A 17,584-nucleotide genomic window follows, 5' to 3' on the forward strand; every position below is an offset into this window, starting at 1 on the left:
TGGTGTCAGAGAAATTACTGCCTGCCCTCTCTTCTACGATATTTATGGTTTCAGTTCTCATATTTAGGTCCTTAATCCCTTTGAGTTTATTTTTGTGTATGGTTTAAGAAAATGGCCCACTTTCATTCTTTTACATGTAGCTGTCCAGTTTCCCAGCACTATTTGTTGAAGAGACTTTTTCCCATTGCATAATCTTGCCTCTTTCTTTGAAGATTAATCAGCTGTATAATTGTGGGTTTATTTCTGGGCTCTCTGTTCTGTTCTGTTGATCTGTGTGTCTTTTTTTTGCCAGTACCATGCCATTTTGATTCCTATAGTTTTATCATATATCTTGAAATCTGCGATTGTGATACCTCCAGTTCTGTTCTTTTTCAGGATTGTTTTTGACTATTCAGAGTCCTCTACAGTTCCCTACAAATTTTAGGATTGTTTGTTCTAGTTTTGTGAAAAAATGATTTTGGTAGATTGATAGGGATTTGTATTAAATCTGTAGATTGCTTTGGGTAGTACAGGTGTTTTAACAATGTGTGTTCTTCCAGTCCGTAGGGATGGAATATCTTTTCATTTGTGTCATCATCAGTGTCTTTCATTAATGCTTTATAGTTTCCAGAGCACAGCTCTTTCACCTGCTTAGTTGAGCTTATTCCTGGGGATTTTATTATTTTTGGTGCAATTGTAAATGGGACTGTTTTCTTAATTTCTCTTTCTGCTACTTCATTATCAGTGTATAGAAATGCAGTGGATTTCTGTATATTGATTTTCTATCTAATACCTTACTGAATTCACTCATCAGTTCTAGTAGTTTTTTGGTGGAGTCTTTCACGTTTTCCATATATAGTATCTTGTCCTCTGTAAAGAGTGCATGTTTTACTTCTTCCTTACCAATCTGGATGCCTTTTATTTTTGTGGTCTGATAGCTGTGGCTAGGACTATATTGAGTAACTATAGCTCTATACTGAGTAACAGAGGAATAGCTCTGTTTTTTCCCATTGCATATGATGCTAGCTGTGGGTTTTTCATATATGGCCTTTATTATGTTGAAGTATGTTCCCTCTAAACCAACTTTGTTAAGTTTTTTTTTTATCATGGATGGATGTTGTAGTTTGTTGGATGCTTTCTATGCATCTGTTGAAATGATCGTAAGGTTTTTTTCCCTTTCTCTTGTTGATGAGATAATATCATATTGATTGATTGATAAATAGTGATCCATCCATGCATCCTAGAATAAATCCCACTTAATGATGCTGAATGATTTTTTAATGTATTGTAGGATTCCATTTCTTAATATTTTGCTAAATATTTTGGCATCTATGTTAATCAGAGACAGTGGCCTATAGTTCTCTTTTTATGTAGTGTCTTTATCTGGTTTTGGTATCAGAGTAATACTGGCCTCATAGAATAAATTTAGAAGCTTTCCTTTTTTCCTCTATTTTTTGGAATAGTTTGAGAAGAATAGGTACTAACTCTTCTTTAAATGTTTGGTAGAATTCACCTGTGAAGCCATCTGATGCTGGACTTTGGTTTGTTGGGAATTTTTTTATTACACACTCAATTTTATGGCTGGTAATCAGTCTGTTCAATTTTCTATTTCTTCCTGATTTAGTTTTGGAAGGTTATATGCTTCTAGGAGTTTATCCATTTCTTTTAGGTTGTCCAATTTGTTGGTGTATACTTTTTCATAATACTCTCTTTTAGTCCTTTGTATTTCTGTGGTGTTATTGTTTCTCCCTTATTTATTTCTGATTTTGTTTATTTGAGCCCACCCACTTTTTTTATGAGAATGGCTAAAGTTTTATCAATTTTGTTGATCTTTTCAAAGAACCAGATCTTGGTTACAATTATTATTATTATTATTATTATTATTAGTTTCTGTTTTATTTCTTTCCATTCTAATGTTTTTGTTTGTTCTTTTTCTAGCTCCTTTAGATATAAAGTTAGGTTGTTAATTTGAGATTTTTTTGCTTCTTTCTGTAGGCCTGTATTGCTATACACTTCCCTTTTAGAACAGGCTTTTCTGCATCCCAAAGATTTTGTACTGTTGTGTTTTCATTTTCATTTGTCTTCATGTATTTTTTGATTTCCTCTTTGACTTTTTGTTTGACCCAGTCATTGGTTAGTACCCTATTATTTAACCTTCATGTATTTCTGTCCTTTGCAGATTTTTTCTTGTAGTTGGTTTCTAGTTTCATAGCATTGTGGTCAGGAAAGATGCATGGTATGACTTCAGTGTCTCTGAATTTGCTGACACTTGTTATGTGGCCTAACATGTTATCTATTCTGGAGAAGGTTCCATGTATACTTAAAAGAATGTGTATTCTGCTGTTTTAGGATGGAATGTTCTGAATATGTCTGCTAGATCCATTTGGTCCAAGGTGTCATTCAAAGCCACTGTTTTCTTGTTCATTTTGTTTGGATGACCTATCCATTTTTGTAAGTGTGGTGTTAAAGTCCCTTACTATTATTGTATTACTATCAATTATTTCCTTTATGTTTGTTATTAGCTGCTTTATGTATTTGGGTGCTCCCATGTTGGGTGCCTAAATATTTACACTATCTTCTTGTTGGATTGTTCCCTTTATGATTTATAGTGTCCTTCTTTGTCTCTTGTTGCAGTCTTTGTTTTAAAGTCTGTTTTGTCCGATATTAGTATTGCTACCCTGGCTTTCCTTTCACTTCCATCTGTATGATAAATGCTTTTCCATCACTTCACTTTCAATCTACATATGGTTTTAGGTCTGAAATGAGTCTCTTGTAGGCAGCATATAGATGGTCTTGCTTTTTTATCCATTCCGTTGCCCTATATCTTTTGATTGGAGCATTTAGTCTATTCACATTCAAAGTAATTATTGACAGGTGTGTGCTTATTGCAATTTTGTTACTTTGTTTTATGGTTGTTTTTGTAGTTCTTCTCTGCTCCTTTCATGCTGTTTTCACGCATGGTTTGTTGGCTTTCTTTAGTAATATTCTTGGATTCCTTTGTCTTTATTTTTTACCTATTACTGGATTTTCGTTTGTGGTTACCATTAGGTTTGTATATAACATCTTCTGCATATAGCACTGTATATTGAGTTGATAATCACCTAGGTTTGAACCCATTCTTTACTTTATTTGCCACCTCATTTTGGGTAAATGGTGTCATACTTTATGTCTTTTTATTTTGTGAGTCCCTTGACTGATTTTTATAGATACACTTATTTTTACTACTTTAGTGATTCCTACTTATTTTACTCTTAGGGTCTTTTGTTTCCACTCTAGAGTCCCCTTTGACATTTCTTATAGTGCTGGTTTAGTGGTCATGGTTTCCTTTAATTTTGGTCTCTTTGGGAAACTCTCTCTCTCCTTTTAGTCTGAATGATAGCCTTGCTGAACAGAATATTTTTGGCTGCAGGGTTTTTTTCTTTCAGCACTTTGAATCTACCATGTCACTCCCTACTGGCCTACAAAGCTTCTGCTGAAAAATCAGCTGACAGCCTTTTGGGGTTTCCCTTGAATGTAACTGTTTTCTTTTCTCTTGCTGCTTTTAAAATTCTCTTTTTGTCACTACTTTTTGCCATTTTAATTACTGTCTTGGTAATTGGGTTGATTTTGTTGCAGGCTCTCTGTGCCTCCTGGACCTGGATTTCTGTTTTCCTCCCTAGATTTGAGAAGTTTTCAACTATTATTTCTTCAAATAAATTTTCTCCCTCTTTTCTCTCTTCTCCTTCTGGGACCCCCTCTAATGTTAATATTACTAGGCTTGATGGTGTCACTGAGTTCCCTTAATCTATTTTCATGTTTTATTCTTTTTTTCTCTACTGTTCTGCTTGATTGCTTTCCATTACTCATCCTCCAGGTCACTGATCTGTTCTGCTTTCTCTAGTCTACCATTTATTCTATGTATTCTATGTAGTGTGTTTTTAATTTCAGTTATTAAGTTCTTCATCTATGGTTGGTTCTTTTTTATGTTTTCTATCTCTTTTTTGAGGGTCTCACTGAGGTTCTCCACTCCTTTCTCAAGTCCAGTGAGAATCTTTATGACAATTAGTTTAAAATACTCTATCAGGCATATTACTTATCTCTGTTTCGTTTTGCCTCTTGCTTCACTTTTGCCCTTTTCTTTCATTCAGGACATATTCCTGGGTCTTCTCATTTTGTCTAACTCTCTTTGTTTCTTTCTCCATGTTAGGAAAATCAGCCATGTGTCCTCCTCTTGGAAGTAGTGACCTTATGAGTAAGAGGTCCTGTAGTGCTCTGCAGCACAACATTCCCTGTTCACCAGAACCTGGCACTTCAGGGGTATCTCCTATATGTGTTGCATGTATCCTACTGTCGTGGCTGTGCTGTATTTGCCTTCAGTCCATTTGTCTCTAATGGCTCTCTTTGCCTGTTATAGGCAGGGTTTGGTTACTATGTTGTTAGTGGGCCAGTCTGGGGCCACCTTGTAAGTGGGCCAGTCTTGGGCTTAAGTTGAGTTAGATCAGGCTTTTTCCCAGAGCTGTGGTAGCATCAATCTGCAGGGCACTTTCCCTGTGTTATGCCCTGAGAAGCTTTCATTCGTGGGTGGGGCCTGCAGTCAGACATCATGTCTGCCTCCAGCCCATTGCTGGGGCTGCAGTCATATTGGTATGTGCAGTTATTTTCCCCAGGAGTCACTTTGGAGTCGTCCTGTCTCCTGTCAGGGCTGCTTGCACACAGCCAGGAGTCGTCCTGTCTCCTGTCGGGGCTGCTTGCACACAGCCAGGCTTTGGCATGCTTTGGGTGGGCTCCGGCCAAGGGCATATTGGAAGGGGTATATCTGTAGGGAGAGCGGAGGGGCCAGGTGTGCGAGCCAACCTGCTGTGGGTGGCGAGCAGCAGGTGCCCAGGAGAACTCCTGTGAAATCCTGATGGATTGGAGGGGACAGATCTGCAGAAGAGCATGGGCGCTGGACACAAGCTGTTAACAAGCTAAGTGGAGAGTGTTGCACACCAGGTGTCTGTTTATCTAGGCTAGGGGGCACGGGAGGGAAAGGGCACCTACCAGGACTTTTGTTCTTGGAAAAGTTTCCCAAAGTTCCCTGCCCCTGCAGCACATGCTTTGACATTAGTAAATAAATTTTCCAGTATATCTCGGGAAGTTTTCAAATTATTGCTTCTATGCTTTATCTCAGTGGGACTGTTTGTTAAATGCTGTCTCTTTAAAGGTGGGACTCAGTTCCCTGTGACCTTCCCAGCTCCTGCAGAACTGAGCCTGCTGGTTTTTAAAGTTCCAGGTGTTAAGCCCTACTGATCACGAAAATTGCAAAGCCAGGCGCCTCTGGCCTTCAAAGCCAAATGTTACGGGGATTCATGTTTGCAGTGCAGTCCCCATGCCTGAGGTGCCTCTCCCTTCATTGTGCTGGTGGTGTCCCTCCCTCCTGTGGACAGTCCTGCTAGTTTGTCTGGCTCCCCACTGCATCTCAGTCCTTATGATTCTCTTTGATGTGGCCTCTTCTCTACCTTTAGCTGCGAGAGAGTGTCGTCAGTCTTCTAGTTGTTCTGGTTTATTTACACTGATGTGGGTATTTCCTAGTGGTATCTGTGGGACAGATGAGCCCAGGATCCTCTTCTCCTATTCCACCATCTTTCCTGGAAATCTACATGGGTCTTTTTAAATCTATTCTGCCCACCCTACATCTTTTGACTGCAGCATTTAAGCCATTTATATTTAAAGTGATTATTGATAGGTATGTACTTACTGCCATTTTAAAATTTGTTTTCTGGTTGTTCTTGTAGTTCTTTGTTGCTCCTTGTTCTCTTTCTTTGTATTTGATGAGGTTCTATAGTGTTGTGTTTGGCTTTCTTTTTATTTTTTTGTGTATTTGTCATAGGTTTTGTGTTTGTGGTTCTCATGAGGTTTGGTCATTTAAGTTCAAATACAGTCTAAAAAAAAGAGGGAAAAAAACCCCTTGATTTTCTTTTACCCTTCTCTTTCCTTTTTACTCCCTCTCCACACTTAATGCATGTTTTCATATTTTACATTTTTCTATTCACAATTTTTTATGTCTAATTATAGCTATTTCTTTTCCACTTAAAGAAGTCCTTTTAACATTTCTAGTGAGACTCATTTAGTGGTGATAAACTCCTTTATCTTTCATTTGTTTGGGAGACTTTAACTCGCCTTCAACTCTGAATGATAACCTTGCCAGTAAAGTATTCTTGGTTGCAGGTTTTTTCCTTTCAAGCACTTTAAATATATCATGCACTCTCTTTTGGCCTGCAAAGTACTGCTGAGAAATCAGCTGATAGCCTTATAGGTTTTCTCTTGTAGTTAACATTTTTTTTCTTTCCTGCTGCTTTTAAAATTCTCTCTTTAACTTTCACATTTTAGTTACTGCGTGCCATGGTATGGACCTCCTTGGGTTCATCATGTGTAAAATTCTGTGCTTCTTGGGAGTGGATATCTGTTTCCTTCCCTAGGTTAGGGAAGTCTTTAGTTATTATTTCTTCAAATAAGTTTTCTACACCTCTCTCTCTCTCTCCTTTTAAGACCCTATATCATGATGTTTGTTCACTTGATATTATCCAAGAGATTGCTTAAACTAGCCTCATTAAAAAAATTCTTTTCTTGGGGAGTATGGGTGGCTTATTTGGTTAAGTGTCTGCCTACGGCTTAGGTCATGATTCCGGCGTCCTGGGACTGAACCCCATGTAAGGCTCCCCGCTCAGCAGGGAGCCTGCTTCTCCCTCTCCCTCTCCCTCTGTTCCTCCCCCCAGCTTATGATCTCTGTCTCTCAGGTAAATAAATAAAATCTTTTTAAACAAATTCTTTTCTCTTTTTGCTGTTCAGTTTGTGCACTTTCCATTATGCTGTCTTCCAGACTGCTGGTACATTGTTCTGCATCCTCTAATCTACTACTGACACTCCCTCTGGTGTTTTTTATTTCAGCTGTATTCTTCAACTCTGATTGGTTCTTTCTAGTATTTTCTATACCTTTATTGAAGGGCTTACCAAATTCTTCCACTTTTTTTCTGCAGCCCACTATCTTTATTTTTTTTTAAGATTTTATTTATTTATTTGACAGAGAGAAATCACAAGTAGGTGGAGAGGCAGGCAGAGAGAGAGAGAGAGGGAAGCAGGCCCCCTGCTGAGCAGAGAGCCTGATGCGGGACTCGATCCTAGGACCCTGAGATCATGACCTGAGCCGAAGGCAGCGGCTTAACCCACTGAGCCACCCAGGTGCCCCAGCCCACTATCTTTATTATCATTATTTTAAATTCTTTATTAGGCATATTGCTAAAAAAGGAGGGGGCGCCTGGGTGGCTTAGTTTTTAAGCATCTGCTTTTGGCTCAGGTCATGATCCCAGGCCTGGCATTGGACTCCCTGCTTGGCAGGAAACCTGCTTCTCCCTCTCCCACTCCCCCTGCTTGTGTTCCCTCTCTTGCTCTTTCAAATAAATAAACAAAATCTTTATTTTAAAAAAGGTGTATTGCTTATCTCTGTTTCATTTATTTCTTTTTCTGAGGCTTTTATCTTTTTCTGTCTATTGGAGCATATTCCTCTCTCCTCCCATTTTGCTCAACTTTTGGTGTTTCTGTGGATTAGGCAGAAAGGCCACTTCTCCTAAACATGAAGGAGTGGTCTTGTGTATGTTGTCCTCTCTGTAGATTGTGTGGTGACTTTTGCTGGCTGGCTGGAGCTGTGGCAGTATATGTTAGTTACTCTTTTTAAACTGTAGCTTTTTATAGAAAGAAGAAAAAATTTAAAATTTTTAAAAAGAAGGGGAAAGGAAAAAACAAAACAAAACCCAAAGAACAAAAATAAAAACCAAACAAGACAAATTTTAAAAATAAAATATAAATAAAATTTTTTTCAATTAAAAACAAAAATATTTTCTGTGCCCCAGCACCACAGGATAGTCGTGGGCTGTTGTGGGCTTGTGGACACTAGGCTAGCTGAGGTTGCAAGCTGTGAGCCAAACCCTGTTCTGGCTTGGGCTTTTAGGGTGGAGGGGGAGAGAGGATCCCAGCTGTTCCTCTGCCCTTTTAAACAATGGCTCTTTTTTTTTCTGTGTCCCATTGTGACCAGGGTTGGTGTGGTCTTGCAGACCCTGGGCTTGCTGAGGTCAGAAGCTCCTGGTGATGACCAGACCTGTTATGGCATCCAGACCCACCACTTACAGTATCTGGATCCCGTTCCCTTCTGGGCTTTTTTTTTTTCTCCCCATTATGTTTTTTTTTTTTTAAATTCCACTTGCTTTATTCATAATTCTTTTTTTTTTTTAAGTAAACATATAATGTATTTTTATCCCCAGGCCATCTGGGCTTTTAAGGTGGAGGGAAAGAGTGTTCCTACAGTTTTTTGGCCCTTGTAAACTTGGCTTTTTTTTTTCCTGTGCTTTGGTGCAACTGAGACTGGTGCAGGCTTGTGGACCCTCGGCTTGCTGAGGTTGCAAGCTCCCTGTGAGGGCCAGACCCACCTGTTACGGAGGCGGGACCCTGCTCCATTCTAGGCTTTTAAGGTGACATGGAACATAAACTGTGTCTCTCTCACCTGGAGAACATTCCCACAGCTCCTTCACCACTCAGCAGAGTTCTAGGGTTGTGTCTTTTATATGCTACTTGCTCTTTAAAACTGTGGCTTTTATTTTTCTGTGCCCAAGGACAGAGGGATCTGTTCCAGTTCCTCAGTACTCTCCCTCCCCACTCTCTTCACAGTGTGAGTGTAGGGGTTCCCTTTGGTTCTCTCTCGCTTGCTCGCTCACTCACCTCTCCATCTTTGGTTGCTCAGAAGCTGTTCGTTTAGTCGTCAGGTCTTCTTGAGGAGGAACTGTTCTATCAATAGGTGCAATTCGGTGTGTTCCATGGGGGAGGTCAGTTCAGGGCTTTCCGATATTGCCATCCTGTACTAGAACCTGGGGCTTTGCCTTTTTCAGCTAAGAATATGTCCTGGAATCACTCCTTATTAGTTCATAAAGATCTTTCTCCTTTTTCTTACAGCTGCATAGTTCTGTATTGTGTGGCTGTCCTGTAGTTTACTCTGTCAATACAGGTACATGTGCCACAGAAGGGCTAATATCACTCATAGATAAATAATTCTTCAATATATCCATCTCTGTATAGCTTTTTGGTTATTTACAGTATCTTTTGATTTTAAGCAATACTGCAATGATTAATCTTTCGGTAATACTGGAGGTGTATGCTTAGTGGGATTGCTAGGGTGAAAAGTAAGGGTATATGTCGTTTGGTTAGATATCGCCAAATTCCCCTCCAGATAGGCCGTACCAAGTTTGCTTCTCACCAGCAGTGTTTGTTGAGTTCCCCCCAGTTTCACCGGATTATGTTGCCATATTGTTTAATTTTTGCCAGTCTAATTAGGTGATGAGTGATTTCTCAACATAAATGTTTGCATTTCTCTAATTATGAGTGAGTTTGCGCAGTTTCTCTTAAGTGTAAGCAACATTTTTATGTGTTTTCTGGATTGTCTGTTCAAGGCTTTCCCCCCATTTTTCTACCATGTTTTTGTTCCTTTCTTTGTCCCTCAATTTTTAAAAAAAGATTTTATTTATTTATCTGACAGAGAGAGTGAGAGAGGAAACACAAGCAGAGGGAGTGGGAGAGAGAGACGCAGGCTTCCTGCAGAGCAGAGAGCCCGATGTGAGGCTCGATGTGGGGCTCAATGCTGGGCTTAATACAGGGTTTGATCCCAGGACAGCAGGATCATGACCTGAGCCAAAAGCAGACACTAACAACTGAGCCACCAGGCACCCCTCTTAGTCCCTCAATTTTAAAGGTATTTATCTACTTAGTGATATTAGTCCTTCGTGGTATGTATTGCACATATTTTCTCCCAATTTTGGCTTATGTTTTGACTTTATGGTGTTTGAGCACACAAAAATATTTACTATTCAGATTTATCAATCTTTTCTTTTACTTCCTCTGTATTTTGAGTCAGAGTTAAAGACTGAGGTTAAAGAATAATTCACCCCTATTTTCCTCTAGTACTTGTGTGGTTTCAGTTTTTATGTTTAGGTCCCTGATCCATTAGGAGCTAAATCTTGTGTTTGGTGTGAAGTATGGATCTAATTACATGATTCTCAACTAAGGGCAATTCTGTCTCCCTAGGGAACATTGGCAGTGTCTAGAGACATTCTGGGTTGTCAAAACTAGGGAGAAGAGTGCTCCTGGCATCGCTTGGGTAGGGGCCTAGAGTGCTGCTAAACATAGCACACCGCACAGGACAGCCTCCACAGCAGCGCCTTATTGGACTCAAAATGCCAATAATGCCAAGGTTGAGAAACTCTAATGAAATTTTGTCTTTTACCAACTGGCTACCCAGTTGTTCCAGCATAATTTAAAAAAAAACATCTTTTGCCTCAGTGTTTTGGGATACTGCCTTTATCATAGATTATGTGTTCATATATATTTGGGTTGATTTCTGGACTTTGTATTTTTTTCTACTGGCATATTTTTCTATTCATATATTAGTGCCACACTATTGTAATTATAAAGGCTTTAAGGATATTTTAATGCCAGGTAGAGCTACTTACCCCTTATTGGTTTCCTTTGTCAGTGTTTTCCTGGATATTCTTGTATGTTTTTCCATAAGAACTTTATTATCAATGGGTCTAACTCCATTTAAAAGAAAGCTTATTGGTATTTTGAGATTGTGTTAAATTTATAAATCAACTTAGAACTTACCTACTTATAATGCTGAATCATTCTTTCCAAGAATAGGGGACATCCTTCCATTTGAGAAAATCTAATTTTGTGTTTTAAAAGAATGCTGCCGTTACTCTCATACAAGTTTTGCACATTCTGGTAAATTAATTCCTAAGTATTTAATCTTCTTTGTTATTGCTGTAAATGGAGTTTTCTCTACTAGTTGGTCTTTTAATTGGCTATCATTTGTGTAAATGAAGGCTATTGATTTTTGTGTGTGTGTATCCTGCTACCTTACTGTGTGTTTGAATTACTTTTATCATTGATCCTCTACCAGGAAGATCCTATAGTATCATATCATCTGCAACTAGATATAGCTTTACTTCTTCCTTATCAAATCTTATGCCTATAACTGATTTATTTTGTCCAGTTGCATTGATTAATCTCCCTAGTATAATATTAATTAGTAGCAGAGATAGATAGTGAGCATCTCTGCCTTGTTTCTGATTTTACTGGAAATGCCTCTAGTGCTTCCCCATTAAGAGACTGGCTTTGGGACTAAGATATGTATATTTTATCATGTTAATGAAGTACCACTCAATTCCTATTTTCTCAAGTCTTTTTATAAAGAATATGTGTTGAATTTTATTTAAGGCCTCTCTGGCATCCATGGACATAATCATATGTTTTTTTTCCCTTTAGATAGTATAATATTAGTATATGAAACCATATATATATATATATATATATATATATATATACACACACACACTAATACTAATCTACTAATACATACATACTCTAATATATATATTAGTATATGATACTAATATATTTCTTAATATTGAGCCAACCTTCTATTTATAGAACAAATCCCATTTAGTCATGGTATATGAATTTCTTAATGTGGTATTCTATTTGCTAACATTTATTATTTCTGCATTAATAACCAGAGTGATATTGGTCTCTATTTCCCTCCCCCGCTTCCATGCTTTATCAGGTTCAGGTGTCAAACTTTCATAATATGTTCATAAAAGAAATAGGGAAGTTCTAATTTATTTTCAATGCTCTGAAATAATTTATAGCGCACTGGTATTATCCGGACTTGGAAGGTTTAGAATTCCTCTGGAAAACCATCTAGGCCTGGGATCATCTCCTTTCCCATCCTTGAAGGATGAGGATTCCTAAGATGGGCTTTACAATTGTGAGAGAGACCTTGAATTTTCAGCTGACAGTGGGTTTTAAGCTAAGTTGGCTGGTCAGTTTCCCTTGTGTTCCTCTCGGAACTTCTAATCCCCTTTCCACTTGCAAAATCTATGAGGCTACTTTGGAGCCATCATCAGGTAGAAACAGAGGACACTGTACCTCTTGATAATGTAAAATATCCCAGTGCACCCTTCGAATTTCACTGCAGTGCCCTGGAAGACCCCATCACACAGTTTGGGAAGCACAGGTACAGAGCCTTCCAGCCTTTTTTCCTATGCATGTATGTATATATATACTCACGTAGACACTCAGACACCATACACAATTTTTACACTACTTAAAACTCCCTGATGATAAAATATATATTGTCCATGTCATTGAATATTCTTTAGTGACACTTTTTGATACCATAGTCTATCCTATGAATATATCAGAATTCACTAAGTACCTACTGTTGGATATTTAAGATATTTGTAACTATTTTTCCTATTCCAAACAGTGCTTTGATGAACATCCTAGTGAAAATATCTTTGCATTAGGATAAATTCCTAGATATAGAATTGCTGGATCAAAGGGTAGGAATATCTTATAGGGGTTTTTTTTGGGTAAAGATTTTATTTTCTTAAGTAATCTCTACATCCAGCGTGAGGCTCAAACCCACAGCCCCGAGATTGAGAGACACACGCTCCGCCGACTGAGCCAGCCAGGTACCCCATCTTGTAAGGGCTTTTTTGCCCCTTTTATTTATTTTTTATTGAAGTATAATTGAGAAATAGTGTTACATTGGTTTCAGGTGTACAGCAGTGATATGACCAACCTATGCTATATTATGCAGTGCTCTCCAGAAGCATAGCTCCCATCTGCCACCGTACAGTGCTATCACGGTATCACTGACTATAGTCCCTATGCTGTACCTTTCATCCCCGTGACTTACTCATTCCATGACTGGAAGCCTGTACTTCCCAATGCCCTTCACCCCTTTTGCCCATCTCCTCTTCCCCTCCCCTCTGGCAACCATCAGTTTGTTCTCTGTATTTATGGGTCTTTCTGCTTTTGTTTGCTCATTTGTTTTGGTTTTCAGATTCCACATACAAGTGAAATCATATGGTATTTGTCTGACTTATTTCACTTAGCATAATTTAACATCTTATAGTTTGATAAATATTGGGAAATTGCCCTCTAGAAGGATCACACAACTTCTATTTCCTCTAGTCTTATTAGTGAATATATGTTACAGGCTTTTCATTTGATGGTAAGAGTTTGATTTTAAGTGTTTATGAATATAGATTCAGATATCTGTATGTTTTAGGCACTACACTAGGGACTTTTTCATATATACATGATTTAATTGTATTTATATAACACTTTTAAATCTTAACAGCCTTGTAAAATTGAAGTTATCATCCCCATTTCACAGATAAACTGGGACTCAAAGATAAAACTTTTTCAAAATCATGCAACCGAAGAAATTGTAGAGCTGGGATTGAAACCTAGTTAGACCCATCATCTTATTACAATATCAATGATACACCATGAACTTGAGTGGCTATTAACAATGATGATGATATCTAATACATATCGAGTGCTTATTATGCATTAGGTACTATTTACATGTATTAACAATGTAATAACACATTCAGTCTTTGTTTCAAACTTATGAGGTACTATCACTATTATCCCGGAGACACTAAAATGATTAACTTGTTCAGGGTCACACAGCTAATAAATGGTAGAGCTGATATTCAAATCCAGGCAGTTTGACTTCACAGTCTATACCCTTAATGACCAAACTACAGTATAACGGTTTGCAGAGTTGTGGAAGATTGTGTATCAGCATCTCACTATGAATGCTTTTTTTCCTGTTGCTCTCTAAGAAAATGTCCAACAATGTGGTTGCAAATTTCCTGTCCCTGTACCTGCAGCCTCTTCTCTGGTAGCAGTATACGGCTCCTGTAAGCTCAGTGCACAGAACTGTGTTCTGTTCTGAATCACCTTCAGGTCTGAGGGATAGAACTTGAATGGAAGATCTTCCAGTGAACTTGGTGAACCAAATTCAATCAAATAAATGAAACAGTATTCCTAAGTAATTGGGGCGATTTTAATTATTATCATTTGAGATGGGTACACTTTCTGGTTTACGTAAGTTTACTCTAGACTCCTCCTCTTATTGATGCTTGCTCGGTAAATGAAGCACCCTCATTGTTATTCATTATTTTAGGCTTTTTCCTATAGTCTTACTTTGGTATTTAGACATTATTAAAAATTATGCAGATTATGACAAATGCTGATATTTTTATGTCATTTCTGTAAATGCTCAACATTATTCTCTCCCATCCGCCCCCCTGAAAAAAAACAACTTAATGAGCCACAAAACATGTTATAATGAATGGAAAAATATTTTTAGCATTTTTATGCAGAAATGCCTCATTAAAAGCAAATGCTTTTGCAAGCACATTTGAGCTTAATAAAACTTTTGTCGAGCAGGGGCTTTTATGACAAATCACTAGCATGTGTAACTGCTCTATATAAAGACCTAGAAAGCCCTCAGAGTCTCTCACCTTCCTTTCTCATCCCTGGGCTGCACTGCAGCAGCGTAGTTGAGTGTGACATGGCTCTGAGGAGCCTCGGTGAGCCTGAAGGACATGGAGCCCACAGTGCAGCCACAGGTAGGAAAAATATCTATGTCTTAGTCAACATCACTTACTGTTGTATCTGGGTATGTTAAAGCATGCAGATTCATTTAGATGAAGTCTGTTCTTGGCTGGATGTTTGGCATCCTGCAGTCCAAATATTTTGCATCTGTTTTGTGTATCGTAAAAGCCAGAAGGGCGCAGCGTTTATTACCATACACAGAAGCTTAATTTCAAGTAAAAACCTCAACTTGGACCCACACTTGTAACTTCTTAAGACTTTGGGCCTCAAACTGTACTGACAAGGGAGCAGGGGTCCAGCCATGTGGGCTGATTTGGTCATAGAAATCATAGCCTCTCACTTAAATGATGCCCTCCTCGGGGGCACACAGCGCTCACCTCTCCCTGCCGAGGCCGTAGAAAGTGCCCTCGTGGTGGTGATGTTTGTAGGTGCTCCGACCTGGGCTCAGCTTCATCTGTCATTGGTACTTGGGGGCTTGGACTGAGTTACAACCACATCCACCCAGGCAAAGCTGCCATCACCAGTAGTGATGAGGACACTCAGGCAACTGGTGACCCGGCAGGCCTAGCCTCCCTTATAGAATGGGGAAGCATGAAAGCATGACATGGCTCATCTTCACGCGGTGGTTTTTCACATTTTTTCGCAGCCCATCCCACCGAGTCATCTGCACTAGCACCTTCCCAGTAAGAGCGAACATTTACTGAGGTCTTACTCCGGGCCAGGCACCGTGCTACCTTCTTTCCAGGCCTTATCTCGTTTAGCCCTCAAACTTTATGAGTGAAGTGCTATTCATATCCCCAAATTACAGATGAGGGGCTGAGGACACCGAAGCCACCTGCTCTAAATTTTTCTGCTTCTATACAGAAAAACTCCTATTTCAGGCAAAATTTTCCCCCTGATTTCAGAGTCCTCAATTATGGCTTTACTACATTGTGCAACCAGTTAAGTAAAAAAAAAAAAAAAAATACTAATGTACTCCTACTCTATTCTCCAAAAGCCGCATGAATGAAAGGGGGAAAAAAGTCCAGTCGCTCTCAAATGCCCATGACTTGGCTCTCTTAGGTGGCCCAGGCTCTTCCATTAGGAGGAAGGAAATGGACTCCCAAGACCCATTCATGGTTTCTGATGAGCAAGGCCAGGGCTGCCGGCTGGCCACCAAGCTCACCGTTAAGAAGTGCCGGTCCTTAACTTCGCGCCTCCTCTGGCTGTGAGCTGGGGGGTGGGCTGGCAGTGGAGGGGCCGCTATGGAAAGAGGGGCAGCGGCTCTCTGCTCCCGGCGATCACTCCGGCTCCGGTGCTCTGGGGGCAGAAAAAGCAATAATACGGACACATCCTTGGCATCTTCCATTTCTCTTTCCCCCTTGGGAGGATGAGCAAACAGCTAGAAAAAAGTGAGTTTCTCCTAATCTAGCTCATCCTTATACCAAATAAGATTTTCAGAATGGTTCCAAGCTAAACTTTCATTTCACAATAATATGAAAAGGGGCACTTACATTTTAGTGGGTCCATCTCATAATCTTTGTACGAGATGACTCAGTCTTGAGTTTGGAAAAAGCAGTGTATTTTCAACATGCTTCATTTCAAAACATGAGCAAAAAAAAAAGTCTAGAACAATAGCTGACGTTGATGCTGGAGGGGATGGTAGGCACAGCCATGCCAGAGCCTCCTGGGGAGTGGCAGGCACGGATGCTCCCAGCCATTCAGTGGGTGAGGGAGTCGGCTCGCCCTGACTCAGGGCTGCTGACTGCTACGTGGTCAGGAATTTTGCAGGCCAGTTTTTAAACTATTGGTAGCTTGAAGTAGGCCATGGGGGAGGTATTTACATCACAGAAATTAGTGAGTGTTACACATTAGGGCTTTTATCTATCTTTCCACCAGCTATCTAGTCCTTTGTCTACATTTTCTTTTCTAGAGAGCCTGTGACCAGCACACCATTGCAGCCTTCTAAGCTCTGTCATGCCTAACATTCAGAGGGCTTTGAAATCCTAGGCTCCTAGAGAAAGTAAAGGAATCCCAATGATGACAGTTGTCTGATTTAGAAATAAAGCTACCTCTGAGGAAAGCCAAGACATTTCTGTTCGTGGGATGAAGTGGTCCTGACTTCGTAACAAGAATCACTGAGAGCCCAAGAGTAGTTTAGCTTTCTGGGTGTCTCAGTGAGCTACAGAGCACACCCTGCCCCACACACTGGCCACACTGAAGGCCACCGAGCCTGCAGATCCAGCCCACACGCATGCCCGGGGCCTCCTCGTCTAACCAAGGCACGAAGTCACTGAAGAGGCAGTCTGTGCCAAACTGCCCAGCCAGTGGTTATCAGAAAGCCTTTGGAGATAAATGTCTTCTTTGTTGAAGTGTCTACCTCTAGTGCCATCCTCTTTTCTCTCTGCAAGCCAACAATAGGCTTTTCTAAATGGACAGCACAAGGAAAAAGTTACATTTTAAAATACATAATGAGAGTAGTAGGAAGAGGTCAGAGGAAGGGAGTCAGGAGGGAGACATCAACTCAATTTCCCGTTTAGTGGTTCCCTTCCTACACTTTCTGAACCCTCTTTCATTTGCCCTAGGCTGGGAGGAGACAGGCTAGATGAGTGGCTCCCTACTAATATTTGTTCTGGTGCTATGGTTGGGAGAACACTCATCTGTTAGAGTCTGGAACTGCAGTAGACCCTTGGTCCATATTCCTTTAGACCAGTGGAACATAGACCTCAGCCCTGAAACTTGGAAGACAATATAAAATATAAATGTCTCTTTACAGCCACTTGGGAATCTCTCTCCCTGTCTTACAAACATAAACGATGGCATCACTTAAAGCCATCATTGGCTCTGAGTATGAAGAACTGCTAAGAAAAAGGGGGGAAAGGGGAAATCCAATTCTAAGTACTCCAAAAGCCAGTGAGGGGTGACTTGCTCCGGGAAGCCTTCTCTGAAGCACCCTGGCATGACTGGTGCCTCCTCTGAGCAGCCACGGCGCTGCGCCGACGTCCCCTTCTTACCCGTCCGGCTCTGTCACCAGACAGGCATTCCCTCTGGACAGGGACCAAGCGGTAGTTACTGCTCGCCGCGTCCCAGGTGTGGCGCAGCACTTGGCCTCAGTAGGCTATGTTGAGGGGTGTGCTATTGAGCGGAT

At 40.0% G+C, this 17,584-nt stretch overlaps 1 protein-coding gene across 2 annotated transcripts in view; it reads right to left on the minus strand.

The window, feature by feature from the left end:
• The window catches only part of NHS (NHS actin remodeling regulator), a 332,643-nt gene that overhangs the window by 35,093 nt on the left and 279,966 nt on the right, over positions 1-17,584 (minus strand). For both annotated transcript variants that reach the window (XM_044235812.1, XM_044235813.1), the window contains exon 3: positions 15,623-15,756. In XM_044235812.1, coding sequence (XP_044091747.1) covers positions 15,623-15,756 — 134 coding nt within the window. The remainder of the gene's footprint in view (positions 1-15,622; positions 15,757-17,584) is intronic.

The sequence above is a fragment of the Neovison vison genome, chromosome X (genome assembly GCF_020171115.1).
Source record: "Neovison vison isolate M4711 chromosome X, ASM_NN_V1, whole genome shotgun sequence".
In the NCBI taxonomy this organism is placed as follows: Eukaryota; Metazoa; Chordata; class Mammalia; order Carnivora; family Mustelidae; genus Neogale; species Neogale vison.